Genomic DNA, 20,631 nt, shown 5'->3' on the forward strand with positions numbered 1-20,631 from the left:
GTAATGTCAAAACTAAAATATGACTCTGCTAATCATCCACAATGATTTTTATTTGTATGTATTCCACCACTTTATTTAAACTGAAATGATTTTCGTAAAAGTAAAGAAGAAAGTAGTAATTAAACAACCATCTTGTATACAAGTAAGTTTAAAATGTAATGCAATTTCTTTCAGTCATTTTTGTTTACCATTTAGGCATCATGAGTTCTCTTATACTCATTAAACTATATAAATTTTTTATTACTTTGTAGCATGCTTTAATATTTGCAGAAGTTAGATGATATTATATTTATCATGTTCCCAGTTAAATATTAAGGAGAACATATTATGCTTCAAGAATTTTTCAACATTTTTCTTCAAGAATTTATCAGGAGTATTAAATGAAAGTAAAAAAAAATAGTTAATACATGATACTTTAATAATTGGGAAAAAGCAAAAGTTTGCTAGCACTAAAGAGAATTTTCCAGGGGGTGCAGGTGGTTGAGCAGTAGCGCAGAGGGTTAAGAGTACATGGAGCCAAGCCTAAGGACAGGCGTAAACAGTTCGAGCCCCCCCGGCTACCCACCTGTAAGGGAGCCGCTTCACAGACACTGAAGCAAGTCTGTAGGTGTCTATCTTTCTCTCCCCTTTTCTGTCTTCCCCTGCTCTCTCCATTTCTCTCTGTCCTATCTAACAATGAAGACATCAATAACAATAATAATAACTACAGCAACAATGAAAAAACAAGGGTTGTAAAATGAAAATAAAAATAGAAAAAAATGACAAAATCAAAAACCTATAGGAAATACCCTGGTGGAATATATATATATATATATATATATATATATATATATATATATATATATATATATATATATGAAAGGTTCCCATTTTGAGAATCTAGGGGGTCGGGTGGTAGCGCAGTGGGTTAAGCTCAGGTGGCGCAAAGTGCAAGGACTGGCATAAGGATCCCAGTTCAAGCCCCCGGCTTCCCACCTGCAGGGGAGTTGCTTCACAGGAGGTGAAGCAGGTCTGCAGGTGTCTATCTTTCTGTCCTCCTCTCTGTTTTCCCCTCCTCTCTGCATTTCTTTCTGTCCTAGCCAACAACAACAATGTCAAGAACAATAAGAATAACTACAACAACAAAACAAGGGCAACAAAAGGGAAAATAAATAATAAAATAATTTTAAAAATCTAAATAAAAAGATCTGGAAAAAATTAATAACAAAACTTATATATACCAACAACAAAGGCCAATGATAAATTCAATTCTGAGAAACCAAGATAAAATTAATGAAGCTTTCACCAGCTCCAATGATTGAAATTAGACAAAGCAGTAAATGACAACAGACATTTAATAATCAAATGAGCCATTAAGTCATTTTGAGGAATTCTAAAGATGATTATGTTATTGATTATACTAGTGTTGAAGATGCCTCAAATGCAAATTTCTATCATTGGTTACAATATGAATATAACAAACAATTCAGATGCTTCAAAATTGGAATTAATAAATTATTACATGCTTCATAACTCTCTACCATAAATTACTTGATAAAAAAAAAATGAAGTGTTGGAGGAAAAATTTCTTCCTTTTAGATCTCATTTCTGAGGAACACAAAGATAGATCTCTAGATAAGGCATTAATGTTTATGACTAACTGATCTATTATTTTTTTATCTTTATTATTTATTGGAGAGAGATAGACAGAAATTGAGAGGGGAGGAGGGTAAGGAGTAGGGAGAAAGACAAGAGAGATGCCTGCAGCACTACTTTCCCCTACAAAACCTTCCCCCTGCAGGCAGGGACCAGAAGCTTGAACGTAGGTTTTTGTACACTGTAACTTGTGCACTCAACCAGGTGCCCCACCACACCACCCCACTGACTGACCTTTACTGTACCACAATCACATTGCTCTAATGGTTCCAATATTCCGTTACCACAAAGCTCATATTTTCCTCGAAAAACCACATTAGGAACTGTTTGCTTCTTAAGGCATTCAAGTTCAGGTTGTGAAATTATATGTTTAAATTCATCCATGCTACAACTGCTAAAAAACTTTGCACCATGGGAATGTCTACAATTAAATGATATATTTTCAGATAAATGGAATAAAATCACTATCAAAGCAAAACCCTTAATGGTCTATGTATTCTAAACGATTAATACTTCACATATAAAAGAGTCATAGAAGAACATAGAGTATTATAATTTCTAATAGAAGTGATAAAAGCAGGAATTATATTTCTATTGTAATTTTATGAAGTATATATCTAGCAAGTAATTTGTGTTAGAATATATTAAATGTGTCTGTGGAGATAGCACAATAGTTCTGCAAAATGACCTTCATGCAGGAGGCAACAAAAGGTCCTCGGTTCTATCTCCAGCAATCATAAGCCAGAGCTGAATAATGTTCTGAGAAAGAAAAGAAAAGAAGGGAAGGGAAGGGAAGGGAAGGGAAGGGAAGGGAAGGGAAGGGAAGGGAAGGGAAGGGAAGGGAAGGGAAGGGAAGGGAAGGGAAGGGAAGGGAAGGGAAGGGAAGGGAAGGGAAGGGAAGGGAAGGGAAGGGAAGGGAAGAGAAGAGAAGAGAAGAGAAGAGAAGAGAAGAGAAGAGAAGAGAAGAGAAGAGAAGAGAAGAGAAGAGAAGAGAAGAGGAGAAGAGGACTGAATATCTTAATATCGTTTAGTAAAAAATCTAAATAGTATTCCTAAATACTATTTAGATAAAATAAATAGTATTTATTATTTCTACATGTCTCACCACCTTTAACGTCTATAATTATTACTATAAACACTGCTTATCTATAAGAAAACAAGACATACTAGGAAATAAATGTGAACACTGAAGAAATAAATATGGCTGTTAATAAAATTCAGGAATATTTGAAATTTGTAACAAAATTAACCCAATAAATTACTTCAGCTTCCCTTTCATTGCATCATGTACTTTACAGGAAATGGATCCAGTTCAGAAATAACCTCTGCATGTAGTAAATATTTCCTTATTCTTGTTGCCTGTGCTCATTTGCTGGACTTCACAAGCATGAGAAGTTTCTGATGACAGGGTAAGTATTTGCTAAAAATGTCCCTCAGTGTTGGAGAACTATAAAATGATTCCTCATAAGTAAAGCTAGAAGTCCATTTAGGAAATGCTGTCACAGGAGTACTGCTAAATTTAATTCACTGCATATTGACGAATGGGACACAATTTTCTATTTGTTTTATTGTTAATGAAAGTCATGTGGATCTGTTCACTGCACTTTGTCTTCCAGTCTTCACTGTAAAATTATTTCGTTCTTAACAGCTAACAAATTATTGGACATAGCACATCTTGATTTATGTAAATAACCCATTACTAATTATATCTTTAATTGATCCATTTGTGTATGTGTATGTACATAGATCCATGTATTCCTACTATAAACCGGTAAGTATAATCCACAGCTGTCATTATTATTTATGATCTTCAACTTTTCCCAGATTTGTCTGTTGGGAGCACCTTCAAGTAACTTTTGTGCTCTTTGATCAAGTTTCTTTAATTCTTTATATTTTCTAACACAAGATATTTTATTCAGCTCTATCTGTATTTAAAGTACCATAATTGTAAAATATAATCTCTGAGTTTAGGAATCAATCATTCCCAATTATCCCTGATGCCTTTTAGTAAAGAATAATGTTTAAAATCACTATATGAAATATATACATATATACATTTTTATATCTAGAAATTTTAAGAACAAATGTTAGTCATAGGAGCATCTCAAGAAAAGTTCAGAGCTCTTTGATCTCATTTGCAACTTATAAACACAATTTTTATCATTACAGTATACAGCATTTGGAGTGTGGAATAGATTATGATTTCTGAGTTCTCAGTTAAGTAATACCATTCTGTTTATTTTCTCCTACATTGGTTATTATTAATACAGGTTATTTTGTCAGTGAAGTAGGCCCACCTGCATGTTTTTATCATGCAACACTTGGGGAATTTGTGGAATGTGTTTGTTTTTGCTTTGTTTTGTTTTGTTACTTTTAAATGTATTTTCCTAGTTTTGCTTTCTAGTTAAGAATTAATTTTAGATGAGAGACTAAAACCATGCTGTACTTTTACCATTTGATTTGCACCCTTTCCCTTACTTTTTAAATAATTTTTATTTAATACTTCATTCAGTCTTTTCCTACTGTTTCCTTCTTTTTTTCTTCCTTTTCAGCCCATGCCTTAGTGTTTTCTTTCAAAAGTCTACAAATGACAGTACTAAAGACTATTTCTGAAAGGATTATCTTTACTTTGTAAAGTATGCTTTTATTTGTTTATTTTAGATAGAGACAGAAATTGAGAGGAGATAGAGAGGGAAAGAGAAAGTCACCTGCAGTAGATTCACCACTCATAAAATATCACTTTCCCTCACTGTGACCCTACGCCTAGCAGGTGAGGACAGAGGGTTTGAACTTTGCATGCTGTAATGTCCACTCAACTGGATGTGCCCACCAGTTGGGTGGGAAGGGCCCACCCCTTCCCTTTTTTTTTTTTTTTTTACTTTTTAGCCTGTTCCTATATGATTTGTTTATGAATAGAACCCTCATTAGAATACTGACTTATATTTTATAACCTTTGTCCACAGAGGTTCAGATTTGTATAACCGTGCAATAAAGCCTAAAAGAAGATTCAGATGTCCATATATAGGACACATAAGACTTCTCCTTCCACACCTATTATTTCCTTTCCTAAAGTATTTGCTTTTTCAATCTGTCCATAATCTTTTTTTTATGGGGGATGGCAGAAAAGCCAGGGGGGGGAAGTAGTTCTTCTTCTTCTAGTGTTTGCCCTTCTTCCATAGCCAGTCAACAGCGTCAGGTTGAGCCTGATGTAAAGTTTCGAGACCTCCTTTGAATCTGGAGAGGTGGCAGTCATTGACTATGTGGGTCATAGTCTGTCTGTAGCCACAGGGGCAGTTCGGGGAAGTAGTACACCTGGTTAAGTGCACACATTATCAGGTACAAAAAAAAGGTTAGAACCCCTTATTCCCCACCTGCAGGGAGAACTCTTCACAAGTGGTGAAACAGATCAACAGATCCCCCCCTTCTCTCTCTCTCTCTCTCTTTCTCTCTCTCTCTCTCTCTCTCTCTCTCTCTCTCTCTCTCTCACACACACACACACACACACACACATACACACACACACACACACCTGTATCTCCCATCCCTCTTAATTATTCACTATCCCATAAAATAGGAGAAAGAAAAAGAGAGAGAGAGAGACAGATGGTCACCAGGCAGAGTGGATTCAAATGGCCAGTGAAAAGTTCCAACAATAACCATGGTGGCAATAAAAAACAGAAGAAGAAGGAGTAGAAGGAGGAGGAGAAGGAGGGGAAGGAAAAGGAGAAGAGAAAGAAGAAGAGGAAAGAAAGGAAGAAGAAGAAGAGGAAGCAGAGGAAGAAGAAGGAGAGGAAGGAGAAGAAGGAGGAGAAGAGGAAGAAGAAGAAGAGGAAGAAGAAGAAGAAAAAGAAGAAGAGGAGGAGGAGGAGGAAGAGGGGGAGTGGGGGGGGGGGAGAAGAGGCCATAGTACTGAAGCTTCTTTAAATGGAGGGACACATGGCAATGCAGCATACTAGACAAATGAGCCAATTTTCCCTCCCAATCTTTCATAATATTTAATACTTACACACTATGAGTACATGTTAGGTTCTTTCTGCATGTCCAACTTTACTTTCAGGATTTTCTCCTCTGACCTGCTCATTAGACTCATTTTATGTATATTATTTATGTCTTTCTAAAATGCCCTTCCTAGTATCAGTTGGTTCTTTATAAGTTTTTATCTTCTTCCTAATCTATTTACTCCAGTCTACTAATGTTTTTTAAGTTCTTATTCATTCATTCATTCATTTTACTTTATTGGCATTAATGTGTTGCTAACTTGGAAAAGTTGTCCACCAGCTCTTACATGACCACATTAATTCCTGCTCTTTAAGATGCCAATATTATTATTTCCACAGAAAACATTTCCTAGAACTTTTTTTTTTCATAAAGCATTTTATACACATGTATTTCTTGCTCATTTTATTTTTGGCACCTAACAGAAATTAAATATATTGCCACATTCTTGTGTTCCTTTTTAATGCTCTCTATTTGATGGACCAATGTACGATATTTAGTACAGAAAAATGTTACTATACCTGAGTCAAAGTAATCAAATATGTCATACATTAAGAATGAAAAAAAAAAAGGTTGTGAGGGCGATCTGGCTGCAACATCTGTCACCCCATTGATCACCAGGGTTGATTCAGCTTATCTGGCTGGCTAGGTGGGTGTCCCCTTCCTCCCTCACTACTCCATGTGCGTCCCTCCCTAAGCTGCGCACTCAGTATAAGAGGACGGCCTTCCCCGAATAGAGATGGACCAGTCTTGGGTCAAGGATATACAAGTAGCTGTGCTCCCCTGCTAGAAACTCCAAACTCTCAAAAATGAAAAAAAAAAAAAGTATAGCCACAGGCCCTTTGCAACATAACTAAAATATACCTGCTAGCTATCTACAAAATGGAACCCTCCCCACAACTCTTCATCTGCACTATTCCAGCCTTTAGGTCCATGATTGGTCAACAATTTGTTTGGCTTTGTATGTTAACTCTCTTTTCAGCCACCAGGTTCCAGATGCTAGCATGATGCCAACCAGACTTCCCTGGACAGACAATCTCACCAATGTGTCCTGGAGCTTTCCACTAAGGAAAGAGAAAGACAGGCTGGGAGTATGATCGACTTGTCAATGTCCATGTTCAGCAGGGAAGCAATTACAGAAGCCAGACCTTCCATCTTCTGCACTCCATAATGACCTTGGGTCCATACTCCCAGAGGGATAAAGAATAGGAAAGCTATCAGGGGAGGGGATGACTTACAGAGTTCTGGTGGTGGGAATTGTGTGGAGTTGCACCCCTCTTATCCTATGGTTTAGTCGATGTTTTCTTTTTATAAATAAAAAATTTTTAAAAATAATGAACACATAACTAACTTACAACTCGAGATACTGGTAAAATCCAAAATGTCAGCATTAACATTCATTTTCTTTCTATACTACAGCAGTGCTTATAGAACCAGTAAGTAATTTTCAGTAGTAACAAAGTCACATATCAATATAGTCATTAATCATTTTTAAATAAGCACATTATGTATCAAATGAAACTATTTTACTCAGATTATTTTTAACAGATTACAGATCAAGAATAGCAAAAACATTATCTAAAAGAATACATAGATGTGGTCATTTTGACACCTTACATTGCCTCAGGACTCATGATACATGGAGATGTTGGGCAATGACAGTTGTTGATGTTCTCATATGCCAAACCCAGATTGACTCCAAATAATTGTGCCATAATAAGTGAAAATGCCTCTAAATTTATCATCTTTGGATACTAAATAGAAAACAAAAGATCAGAGTTGTTGCATATGTTATTTCTTCACCTCTTTTATCTTTTCAAACATTTGTGGATATATTCTCTATACGCAAATACAAATTTTGAAACCTGTCTACTAACACTCATTACTTTCTTGTGAATGTTGAAAAGATATTTGAGTACCGCTATTTTAGTTCATCTGATATTGATATAGGAATTATAATAAAATGAGATAATTCTATCATATGCTACTATGTCTAGTAGGTCAAATAAATTTTGGAGAATACTTTTTCTGTAACTATATTACTTTCCAAGTGAAAAAACAAATAAAAAGGAGAGATTCTTGAGAATTTGATCATCAACAGATTTTAAATTTAAAATGGTCTTAGGAATGAAAATTGGTACAGCCCCTGTGGAGAGCAGTCTGGAAAACTCTCAGAAGGCTAGACATGGACCTTCCGTATGATCCAGTAATTCCTCTCCTGGGATTATACCCCAAGGACTCCATAACACCCAACCAAAAAGAGGTGTGTACTCCTATGTTCATAGCAGCACAATTCATAATAGCTAAAACCTGGAAGCAACCCAGGTGCCCAACAACAGATGAGTGGCTGAGAAAGCTGTGGTATATATACACAATGGAATACTATGCAGCTATCAAGAACAATGAACCCACCTTCTCTGACCCATCTTGGAGAGAGCTAGAAGGAATTATGTTAAGTGAGCTAAGTCAGAAAGATAAAGATGAGTATGGGATGATCCCACTCATCAACAGAAGTTGACTAAGAAGATCTGAAAGGGAAACTAAAAGCAGGACCTGACCAAATTGTAAGTAGGGCACCAAAGTAAAAACACCTGTGGTGAGGGGTAGACATGCAGCTTCCTGGGCTAGTGGGGGGTGGGAGTGGGTGGAAGGGATGGGTCATAGTCTTTTGGTGGTGGGAATGGTGTTTATGTACACTCCTAGCAAAATGTAGACATATAAATCACTAGTTAATTAATTTGAGAGGGGGAAAATCAATTGTATGTCTCAAAGTTTTTCAAAACACCAACTGAATCTTTTTAATATATAGGCTGTGTATTTGATATGCGGACTCTCTCAAAAGCCTAGACCAAGTAGATCAGAAGCATCCAATAGCACAGCTATATACAAGATACTGGGTACTGTACAGCAAACCATAACAAAAGGACTTTTCAGAGTTAACCCAATTACCAAATAATGTGATGATAACATTAACTATCGATTGTCTTTTGGAACCCTAAGACAGCAGGAACCTCACATCTCCACTATAGAGCCCCTATCTCCCCCAGTCCTGGAACCCTTGGATAGGGCCCACTTTCCCATATGCCTCTCCCAATCCATATCAAATAATATTGCATCCGCCGATCACAACCTAACCAACGAAACGAATGCCACCTCAACATGCTTCACTTCAGACTGTGTCCAGAGACTTCACATGTGGAATGACAACCCTTCAGCTTCATTACTCGGGTGAGACCTTTCCTTTCATAGTATACTCTAATTCCATCTCAGGTGGTTCACTTTCTAACAAAGTTCCAAAACCTAGATATACACCAGTTTCTGTGAGAGAGAGCATATGTTCACACGTATCCGTAAACTACTGCAAAATATAGGCCTGAAAGCAGAAGTACACTAGAGTTTGCAGTGAGTACCTCCCTAACACTTCCTCTCCACTATTCCAAGCTTTGGGTCCATGATTGCTCAACAATTTGTTTGGCTTCGTATGTTAACTCTCTTTTCAGTCACCAGGTTCCAGATGCCATCAGGATGCCGGCCAGGCTTACCTGGATTGAAGACCCCACCAATGTGTCCTGGAGCTCAGCTTCCCCAGAGACACACCCTACTAGGGAAAGAGAGAGGCAGACTGGGGGTATGGACCGACCAGTCAACGCCCATGTTTAGCGGGGAAGCAATTACAGAAGCCAGACCTTCTACCTTCTGCAACCCACAATGACCCTGGGTCCATGCTCCCAGAGGGATGGAGAATGGGAAAGCTATCAGGGGAGGCGGTGGGATATGGAGATTGAGTGGTGGGAATTGTGTAGAATTGTACCCCTCCTACCCTATGGTTTTGTTAATTAATCCTTTCTTAAATAAAAAATAAAAATAAATAAAATGGTTTTAGGAGAGAAAGTTAAGCTGCCTTTCTGCAAGAAAGATTACTATGACACCTTGTGAGTGTCACTTCTTTTGTCTGAGAATAAAAGGCAAAACTCAAGAATTTATAAAGCCAGGAGGTCAGGTGGTGGCACACCTGGTTGACTGCACATGTTAAAATGTGCAAGGACCCAGGTTTGAATCCCCGGTCCCCACCTGCAGGGGGAAAGCTTCACAAGTGGAGCAGTGTGCTGTAGGTGTCTCTCTCTCTCTCTCTCTCTCTCTCTCTCTCTTTCTCTTTATCCCACCCTTCCTTCTCAATTTCTGGCTGTCTCTATGCAATAAAAAATATAATTAAATTTTTTAAAAAGAATTTATAAAGCCAGTATGATACAAGCCTTTGCAATCAATGCTCTCTATCTATCCATGCTATTTATATTTATGGCCTTTCCAGAATTGTTTTTATAAACTTTTTCACACTGGAAGTTTATTAAAGAATAATGCATTTAAAAGTCTCTTCCATCTCCAGTGCTTCCAACTTCTGACATTTAGAGTAAAAATTCTATAAGCATCCATATACAAGCGACTGTATATAAAAGCATCCAGTACAGAGAACTACTGACTTGATTATGAAAATTTTGTAGCAAATTGCCAGATTGTCTTATAAGGTAATGTAACTTTGCATTTAAACAAACAATGCATACAAGTTTCTACTTTCAGCTCACACAACATTTTGTGTTGTCAGTGTTTTCTGTTTCCAACATGATGCAGAATACAGTGGAGAGTAAAAATTTCTGTCTTTTTTTTCTGATCCTGGTGGGAAATCTTTCAGTTTCTCACCACTAGGTGAGAAACTATGAAGCTAGCTGTTAGGTTTCAATTTATCTTGCTGAAACTGAGGAAGCTCTCTTCCATTCCAAGATCATGAAGAGTCTTTTCACTATGACATATGTGACAAATATTTTGTCAGTATCCACTATTTTATGATCAAATTTTTTTTTCTCTTTGGTTTATGCATGGGATTTATTGCATTAACTAATTATTGAATTATGAACCAGACAGTATAAACTACAGACATAAACATCAATTGAATAGATACTATTATAATATTTAAAGATGATCCTGGGGTCACTATAATGCATTTAGATTGAAATTTTTACCTCTGTGGGTCTTTCAGCATGCATTCTGGATAAACATATGCACAGAATACTGTTGATTATATAACCCTCAACATATAAATCAGTCATATAATCTTATACTCCTCCTGAACTTTTAGTTTAAAACATACCCAGTCCTGTACTTTAGGGCTCATTTCCTTTCTAAGGAATGAGCCTTTTCATTCTTTGAGAGTACTGTTGCTTACTAACACTGAAATAAAACTCACTGTTAAATTTGTGTCAATCTTCAACTTTTTTTGCACACTCCCTTACACAACCTTATCTACCCTCACTGCTTGCCACCTGCTGGTGTCAACTTCTCTACTGACAAGGGAACCCTTCACTAAATTAACACATTATTGGAGGTAGAGCCCATAGGTCAAACTCCCTTCAGCATGAGAATTGTACTCTTGGCCAGATGTGTGCCCTTCTTAGACCTCTGAAACAACACTGCATCAAACAGATTAGATTAATATTAACCCTGTGAGACATTTCCCTGGAACGGAACAGTGCTTATACATGAGTTACTCTACATATGCTACAGAGATAAGCACATTACAGAGTACATCTGCCCAGAATTAGTCAAGTAAGAGCCTACAGCAATTGAAAGGAAAAGGAAAATGTCCTCACCAATGAATCACACAAATAAAACTGAGATAGGACAAATTTATGAAGATTTCCAACCACTAGTCCAAATGTTTCCCTCTTGAAAGAATCATGCTAAGAAACATAAGTTTAAAAATGTCCATCTGCACTATTCCAGCCTTTAGGTCCATGGTTGTTCAACAATTTGTTTGGCTTTGTATGTTAATTCTCTTTTCAGCCACCAGGTTCCAGATGCCAGCATGATGCTGGCCAGGCTTCCCTGGATTGAAGACCCCACCAATGTGTCCTGGAGCTCTGTTTCCCCAGAGACCCACCCTACTAGGGAAAGAGATAGGCAGACTGGGAGTATGGACCGACCAGTCAATGCCCATGTTCAGCAGGGAAGCAATTACAGAAGCCAGACCTTCCACCTTCTGCAACCCACAACGACCCTGGGTCCATACTCCCAGAAGGATAAAGAGTGGGAAAGCTATCAGGGGAGGGGATGGGATATGGAGATCGGGTGGTGGGAATTGTTTGGAGTTGTACCCCTCCTACCCTACAGTTTTGTTAATGTCTCCTTTCTTAAAAAAAAAAAACAAAACTGTCATATTTAATGAAAAGGTTATGGCAACAGCTGCTAAGAGAAATATGGTGTGAGAAATAGTATTTGGACAAAGAGTACATGGTTTCAGTTATTCAAGATTTTAAGTCCTGGAGCTCTGTATCAAAACAATGTGAATATGTAAAGTACTAATGAATAGTACGCTTACATGGTAGTGTTAATACTATACTATGTGAATTTTACCAAAAAAAACCCCACAAAAACCTAAGAACTGTAGTATCTTAATATTAAGACCTGTAAAATGTTTTATTAAATTAGATTTATGGTGATACAACATATGTACTACTGTTCTTGAAAGGATATTAATGTTTAAACTTTATGTGATGAGTGAAGAGGTAGAAAAATACATACCAGAGCAATTCCAGCAGCAAATTTTGGATCACACACCTTTCCATGAAATGTTACTCCCACATGATTAGGATGGTCCCTAAAACTAAACAATACATTTTTTTCAATAGTGGATGGAAACATTTGAATTATTAATAACTTGATAGCCTTTTAAGAATTGAATTTCCTCTGTTTTCTTTAAAATATGGATATTACACATATGTCTAATGTTTTCAATTATTATGTATTTGGGTAATCTCCTATAGTTCATACAAAGTTAAGCTTTAGTGATTATTGTAACAATATATACAACACAAAACCTGTGTCTTAATGGGAATTGGGTGGTAGCGCAGTGGGTTAAGTGCAGGTGGCACAAAGCTCAAGGACCAGTGTAAGGATCCTGATTCAAGCCCCTAGCTCCCCACATGCAGGGGAGTCACTTCACAAGCAGTGAAGCAGGTCTGCAGGTGTCTATCTTTCTCTCCCCTTTTCTGTCTTCCCCTCCTCTAGCCATTTCTCTCTGTCCTATCCAACAATGACAACATCAATAACTACAACAATAAAACAACAAGGGCAACAGAAAAAGGAATAAATAAATATAAAAATAAAAAAGCCTGTATCTAATGGTGTGAAAATTAATCATCATTTTTGTCACCACTATATTGATATAATTGTAATATGCTGCTGTCATAGTGAAAGTTTCTGAAGTGCTGGGTTAGAGGACATGAAGAAGAGAATGAGACATAATATGCAGTAGATTAACTAAAAGACATAGGATGTAGAAAACACATCTTATATCTCCATAAAATTCTTCCTAAGTAACCTAATGAGACACAAGATTATACAAGAAACACCAATAGATTTATCAATATATTTCATATTGCTTAGGATATTCAGAATTGTGGGATCCTCAGTCCCTACTTGCAAGAGGGAAACTTCAAGAGCTGTGAAACAGTGCTATAGGTATTTCTTTTCTCTCTCTCCCTCTCCTCTCTGTCTCTCTCAGAAAATAAAAAGAAAAAAAAAAGACACCAGAAGTAGAAGACTAATGGTATAGGCACTGAGCCCCAGCAATAAACCTAATGACTATATATATATTTTTTTTCAGGATCTTCAGAATTGTGTTCTTTGTTTTTCCATCTGAAATAGTCTAATTGGAGTAGGACACCAAAGTAAAAACCCTGGGTTGAGGGTATTCAGCTTCATGGGTAGGGAGGGTGAGGGAAGGGAGGTGGGATAGGTTGGGACACAGTCTTTTGGTGGTGGGAATGGTGTTTATGTACACTCCTATTAATTTGTAGTTATATAAATCACTATTTAATTAATATGAGAGGGGAAAAACTGATTGAATGTCTCAAACTTTTAAAATCACAGACTGAGTTTTTTTTTTAGGACAGAGAGAAATTGAGAGAGAAGGGGAAGACAGAGGGGGAGAGAAAGATAGACACCTGCAGACCTGCTCCACCACCTGTGAAGGGACTTCCCTGAAGGTGGAGAGCTGGGGGCTTGAACCAGGATCCTTATGCTGGTCTATGCGCTTGGCTCCTTGTGTGCTTAAACAGCTGCACTACCACCCAACTCCCAGACTGAGTCTTTTTTTTCTTTTTGTTTTTATTTAAGAAAGGAGACATTAACAAAACCATAGAATAAGAGGGGTATAATTCCGAACAATTCCCATAACCTAATATCCATATCCCATCCCCTCCCCTGATAACCTTCCCGTTCTCTAAGCCCTCTGGGAGTATGGATCCAGGGTCATTGTGGGTTGCAGAGGGTGGAAGGTCTGGCTTCTGTAATTGCTTCCCCGCTGAACATGGGTGTTGACTGGTAGATCCAAACTCCCAGTCTGCCTCTCTCTTTCCCTAGTAGGGTGGGTCTCTGGGGAAGCGGAGTTCCAGTACACATTGATGGGGTCATCTGTCCAGGGAGGTCTGGTCAGCATCTTGCTGGCATCCAGAACCTGGTGGCTGAAAAGAGAGTTAACATACAAAGCCAAACAAATTGTTGAACAATCATGGACCTAAAGACTGGAATAGTGCAGATGAAGTGTTGGGGGTATTCCCTGCATGCTCTTGTGCACTTCTGCTTTCAGGTATATATTTTTCCCTAGTTTATGGGCACGGGTGAACATATGCTCTGAGTCTTTTTAATACATAGGCTGAGTCTTTGATATGTTGACTCTCTTAAAAGCTTAGACCAGGGAGAACAGAAGCAACTGGTTGCACAGCTATAAACAAATAATGTCAAAGGACATAAAATATGGTGATGTGTATAATACAAAATCCTAACAAAGGGATATTTCAAAGTTAACCCAATTGCCAAATAATGTGATTATAGCAATAACTATCTAGTGTCTTCTTAAACCCTAAGATAGCAGGAACCTCCCACTTCCTCTATAGAGCCTATATTGCCCCCAGACCTGGAACCTCTAGAGTGAGGCTCACTTTCCTGTAAGCTTCACTCAATTCATACCAAATGATACTGCATCTGCCAATCCCAACCTAATCAACGGAATGAGTACCAACTCAGCACACTTCACTTCAGACTGTGTCCAGAGACATCAAACATAGAATGTTAACCCTTCACCCTCATTACTCAGGTGAGACCTTTCCTTTCTCATAGGATACTCTCATTCCATTCCAGGAGGTACACTTCCTAACAAAGTCCCAACACCTAGATATAGACTAGGTCCCATAAGATAGAGCATATGTTCACATGTGTCCATAAATTAGGGTAAAACATATACCTGAAAGCAAAAATACACAATAGGCTGTAGTGAGACAGTATCAAGTTCATAATGAAATAGTGTCTACTTAGACTTAAGATACCCTCCTCACCTACTTCCTATTACAGTTCTCTCACTAACTCCAAAGCTAACCTTATCAAAGCAAGGACTACAAAAGCTGAATAAAGGCAAGAGACTGGCATACTTTAATGATGACCCCTTAAGTCACTATCAGGCCACCCCATCAACTGGGGCCCTAATCAGGGAGTCCTGAGATTGCCAAACAGATATGATGGGCCTAGACCTCAAATAAATCCCTCTCTCCATTGTTACCCATCATTTCTATCAGGAACAACACAATAGCCCCCTTTATGGACCCCCATAGGACCTTGCCCTCAACTTGGATCAACAGTGGTAGAGAATGTTCCCCATCTTCTGAAGGGAGAATGGACAACATACTCTATGCTACACCTGAGGAAGATGGGTCATGATATTGGGGAAACTTGGAATGTTCCTACTCATTACCACAGAATGTGAGCTCAGATCTACCGAGATGCAGAGGTCACATAGGCTCCTAAGCTGATCACATGAAATCGATGGGGTTTATAGTCAACAATGTTTATACCCCTTTCCCATATTAGGGAGCTACTCTCTTCCCTGAACCAGCTTTCTGGTCCTTTTCCCAGCCATGACATCATATCCCCAGACAATAACTTGGATCCACCTGCATATCAGATGCCAGGCTCAGGGGAAAAAAGAAAAAGAAAAAAACCTAGTATAGCCACAGGCCCTTTGGAATATAACTAAAATATGCCTGCTAGCTATCTACAAAATGGAGGACACCCCCCCCTTCATCTGCACTATTCCAGCCTTTAGATTCAAACAAATTGGTCAACAATTTGTTTGGCTTTGTATGTTAACTCTCTTTTCAACCAACAGGTTCCCAAATGCTAGCATGATGCCAACCAGACTTCCCTGAACAGACATTCCCACCAATGTGTCCTGGAGCTCTGCTTCCCCAGAGCACTTCCCCACTAGGGAAAGAGTTATATATTTTTTAGTTTAAAAGTATATGTATATATATATAGCTCTGGCAAGATGCATTACAAAAACCTTATAGCTTGTTCATTTGCATTGTAATCAGCTTTATATATAGTTATATATATAATTAATAATACAAACTCAGTTTGTGTTTTATTTAATGAAAAGTGACTATTTTTTTATTATTTACACCTGAGGAAATCTTAAAACTATATTACATTATCTTACCCTCAAGATTTCCCATAACCCAGAGTTTATTATATTGCTATAAGTACACAGTCCACTCAGAACAATACCCTAACATGATATAGTAGCCTATGTCATTATTAGATTTTTTTCATTTGATTGCAAATACACAATCACTACTGAGATTCCTTGTTTTACAATGTATTTTTCTGTAATTTTAATAGCTACCATGCCAAATAATGTAGTATGACCAATGAATTAGCATTGATGCAATGCAAATAAGGTACCTACATTAATAAATATGCCATATCTTGAGATCTTTGCATCAAATGTTTCTCTTTCCATGAGACAAATCTTTGTAGTATTGTGTCAGCATCACCATCAACTAAAATTTTATTTTTATCAGACCAGATCTCCAAAGAAGTCAGTATAACAATCACATTAAGCTGGGAAAACATCTGAAAATATAAGGTATGTGATAGAATTCTGATAATAAAGATTACATATCTTTATATTACATAAATATCCAAATTAGCATATTATGTTTATTACCTTTTGTAGTCATAGTCAGTAACCCAAAGGTACATACATATTATAATGTTAAAATGCATATATTTACTATTTTGAAGATAAAATCTACTGGTGAATTAAGCTACTTGATAGTATTCTATTTTAATAAACATGCTGATGTATAGTATATAAACTTTGTTATTATTATAAAAAGAAATTGCTTTTAAATAAGTAAAATAAATACTTACAGTGTTGATAAGACTAAAGATATGGGCAATTTTCTCAGCTGCAAGAGTCACTTCAGAACCCATATAATCAAACTGAAAAACAGATGTTGCTTCTTTATCACTACTTAAAACTATTAATCAACAAATTCACATATATATGAAATGCTAAAATACTGCAGTGTATAAGTGAAAGGACAAAAGCAGAACTAAGACTTAACAAGAACTGATTAAGTTTTAGGCATAAATGGGTAACTATCAAGTCAAAATATGATGACGACTTTATTTTAATCTTCCTCTTGCCATTTATAGTATATTGGGCTGGGAATGCAGAAGAGGGAAGGGAAACTGCTAGGGGAGGCTCTTTACCACTCCCCCAAATGAAATACATAGTCTTATTGAGTCTACAGAGAACATTCTCACCAACAGATCAAATGTCAGGTTACAGAGAGCATTAGTAAGTGAATATAGCTATAATAGACCTACTAGCTTTTTCCAAAATGAAGACCCCAAACCTTCATCTGCAATATTCTTGGCTTTAGGTTCATGGTTAGTCAACAATTTGTTTGGCATATGTTAACTGTTTTTCAGCCACCAGGTTCCAGATGCTACCATGATGTGAACCTGACTTCCTTGTACAGACAACCGCACCAACATGTCCTGGAGCTCTACCTCCCCAGAGCCCTGTCTCTTTAGGGAAAGAGAGAGACAGGCTGGGAGTATGGATAGACCTGCCAACACTTATATTCAGCAGAGAAGCAATTACAGAAGCCATACCTTCCACCTTCTGCATCCCATAATGATCGCAGGTTCATGCTCCCAAAGGGATAATGAACAGGAAAGCTTTCAAGGGAGAGGTTGGGATACAAAATTCTGGTGGTAGGAATTGTGTGGAATTGTACCCCTCTTATCCTGTGGTCTTGTCAATATTTCCATTTTATAAATAATTAAAAAAAATCATTCCAAGCATCCTCTCAAACCACAGTGGAAATGAAACAACTAAAATTACATAATGAATAGAAAGAGAAAGTTCCCAGATATCGCAATTCAATAGCACACTACTTAACATTTTCTAGGTCAAAGAGGATATGAAAATGTTTTTGGAAACAAATGGGAAAAAAATTCAATAAGTATTTGTTTTGTTTTGTTTTTTATAACTTTTTAAAAATATTTATTTATTCCCTTTTGTTGCCCTTGTTGTTTTATTGTTGTAGTTATTATTATTGTTGTCGTCATTGTTGGATAGGACAGAGAGAAATGGAGAGAGGAGGGGAAGACAGAGAGGAGGAGAGAAAGATAGACACCTGTAGACCTGCTTCACTGCCTGTGAAGCGACTCCCCTGCAGGTGGGGAGCCGGGGTTTGAACCGGGATCCTTATGCTGGTCCTTGTGCTTTGCGCCACCTGCGCTTAACCCACTGCGCTACAGCCCGACTCCCCCAATAAGTATTTTTTTATCTTTATTTATTTAATAGAGACAGCCAGAAATTGAGAGGAAGGTTGATAAAGAGAGGTGGGGAAATAGACATCAGTCGCACTGCTTCACCACTCATGAAGCATTTACCCTGTAGATGGAGACCAGGGGTTTCTTTTTTTTTTAATTTATTTTTTATTTAAGAAAGGATAAATTAACAAAAACCATAAGGTAGGAGGAGTACAACTCCACACAATTCCCACTACCCAATCTCCATATCCCATATCCCTGATAGTTTTCCCACTCTCTATCCCTCTGGGAGCATGGACCCAGGGTCATTGTGGGATGCAGAAGGTGGAAAGTCTGGCTTCTGTAATTGCTTCCCCACTGAACATGGGCGTTGACTGGTCGGTCCATACTCCCAGTCTGCCTCTCTCTTTCCCTGGTAGGGTGGGTCTCTGGAGAAGCATGGCTCCAGGACACATTGGTGGGGTCTTCAGTCCAGGGAAGCCTGGCCGGCATCCTGATGGCATCTGGAACCTGGTGGCTGAAAAGAGAGTTAACATACAAAGCCAAACAAAGTGTTGAGCAATCATGGACCCAAAGGTTGGAACAGTGGAGAGGAAGTGTTGGGGCTAGTGTACTTCTGCTTTCAGGTATATATTTTGCACTAGTTTATGGACACGTGTGAACATATGCTCTCTCTCACAGAACCAGACCAGGGGTTTCAACCTGGGTCCTTGCACATTATAACAAGTGCTCAACCACGTGTGCTACCACCAAATCCCCAATCCACCAAATATCAATAGGATTTACCCTGATCATAAACCAACAACTCTTGATCAAATGGCTACAAAAAAGAAAAAAATGTTTTTATGTTACCTATTAGTATCATATCTTTATTTTGAAATTCTTAGTAGAATAAGAAAAAATAATCAGGACTTCAATCACCAAGTAGACTAATAAGTCTTTTTTTTTCTTTTTGTTCCAGTACACCAACATAACAATATTTCTTTTTTTTAATTTTTAAAAAATATTTATTTATTCCCTTTTGTTGCCCTTGTTTTTTTATTATTGTAGTTATTATTGTTACTGATGTCATCGTTGTTGGAATAAGACAGAGAGAAATGGAGAGAGGAAGGGAAGACACAAAGATGGGAGAGAAAGATAGACACCTGCAGGCTTGCTTCACCGCCTGTGAAGCGACTCCCCTACAGGTGGGGAGCCGGGGGCTTGAACCGCAATCTTCACACTTGTCCTTGCACTTTGCACCATGTGCGTTTAACCCACTGCGATACTGCCTGACTCCCAATATAATATTTCTACACAATGTCAATGTATATATTACCTAATGATATTTCCTCTAAGATACGTCTAATTTTATGCACACCTTTCTAAGTATTTGGTGAAAACACAAAAAGTGACAGCTTAATATATTCAATAATTGTAAATATCTTTTCCAAAAACCCAAATAATATCATTAAACATACTGCATTCCAAGTATAAGTTAATATGATTCTTTGCAAGGCTAACTGTATGCAAAGCAAGACAACAGAAAACAAAAGTATGAACAGGGAAATGAATATACATGTGTTCATAATCAACAAACATTAAGCAAATGACAAATACTGTAAAAATGAAATAACTGTCATCAGTACATATGAATCCAATATGAGCTCACCCAAACACACAAAACAAGTACTAACAGACCTATAGGGATAGACTCACAGCAACTCAATAACAATGGAAGTAAAACAGTAAGGTATTTAGAAAACTGATAAAGTATAAAATTGAAACTGAGGTTTCATCTAAGGGAAATAAGGTAAATGTTAGATGATTTCATTCATATGTGGGATTTGAAAGTAGGGAGAAACATGTGTAACCATTTGGGCTTTACCTGAAGATCTGAGCCTACTACAAAATGAGGGAGAAAGGAACATCTGCAATATTCCAGCCTTTAGGTTCATGATTAATCAACATGTGTTTGGCTTTATAAGTTAACTGTTTTTCAGCCACCAGGTTCCAGATGCTGCCATGATACCAACTGGACTTCCCTGGACAGAAGGCCCCACCAATGTGTCCTAGAGCTTCCCCAGAGCCCTGTCCCACTAAGGAAAGAGAGAGACAGGCTGGGAGTGTGAATCGACCTGCCAACACCCACTTTCAGCAGGAAAGCAACTACAGAACCAGACCTTCCACCTTCTGCACCCCATAATGAGCCTGCGTCCATACTTCCACGGGGTTAAAGAATAGGGAAAGCTATCAGAGGAGGGGATGGGATACAGAGCTCTGGTGGTGGGAATTATACCTTTCTTATCCTATGACTTTGTCATTGTTTCTATTTTATAAATA

The 20,631-nt window shown here is 37.7% G+C and overlaps 1 protein-coding gene across 4 annotated transcripts in view; it reads right to left on the reverse strand.

Moving 5' to 3' along the window:
* The window catches only part of LOC103107904 (A disintegrin and metallopeptidase domain 3-like), a 69,374-nt gene that overhangs the window by 21,865 nt on the left and 26,878 nt on the right, over positions 1–20,631 (reverse strand). For all 4 annotated transcript variants that reach the window (XM_060182208.1, XM_060182214.1, XM_060182224.1 and 1 more), the window contains 5 exons: positions 16,891–16,962; positions 16,424–16,590; positions 12,205–12,286; positions 7,249–7,385; positions 1,870–2,056 (listed from right to left, as the gene is read on the reverse strand). In XM_060182208.1, coding sequence (XP_060038191.1) covers positions 1,870–2,056; positions 7,249–7,385; positions 12,205–12,286; positions 16,424–16,590; positions 16,891–16,962 — 645 coding nt within the window. The remainder of the gene's footprint in view (positions 1–1,869; positions 2,057–7,248; positions 7,386–12,204; positions 12,287–16,423; positions 16,591–16,890; positions 16,963–20,631) is intronic.

This window comes from Erinaceus europaeus, chromosome 2 (assembly GCF_950295315.1).
Source record: "Erinaceus europaeus chromosome 2, mEriEur2.1, whole genome shotgun sequence".
NCBI lineage: Eukaryota > Metazoa > Chordata > Mammalia > Eulipotyphla > Erinaceidae > Erinaceus > Erinaceus europaeus.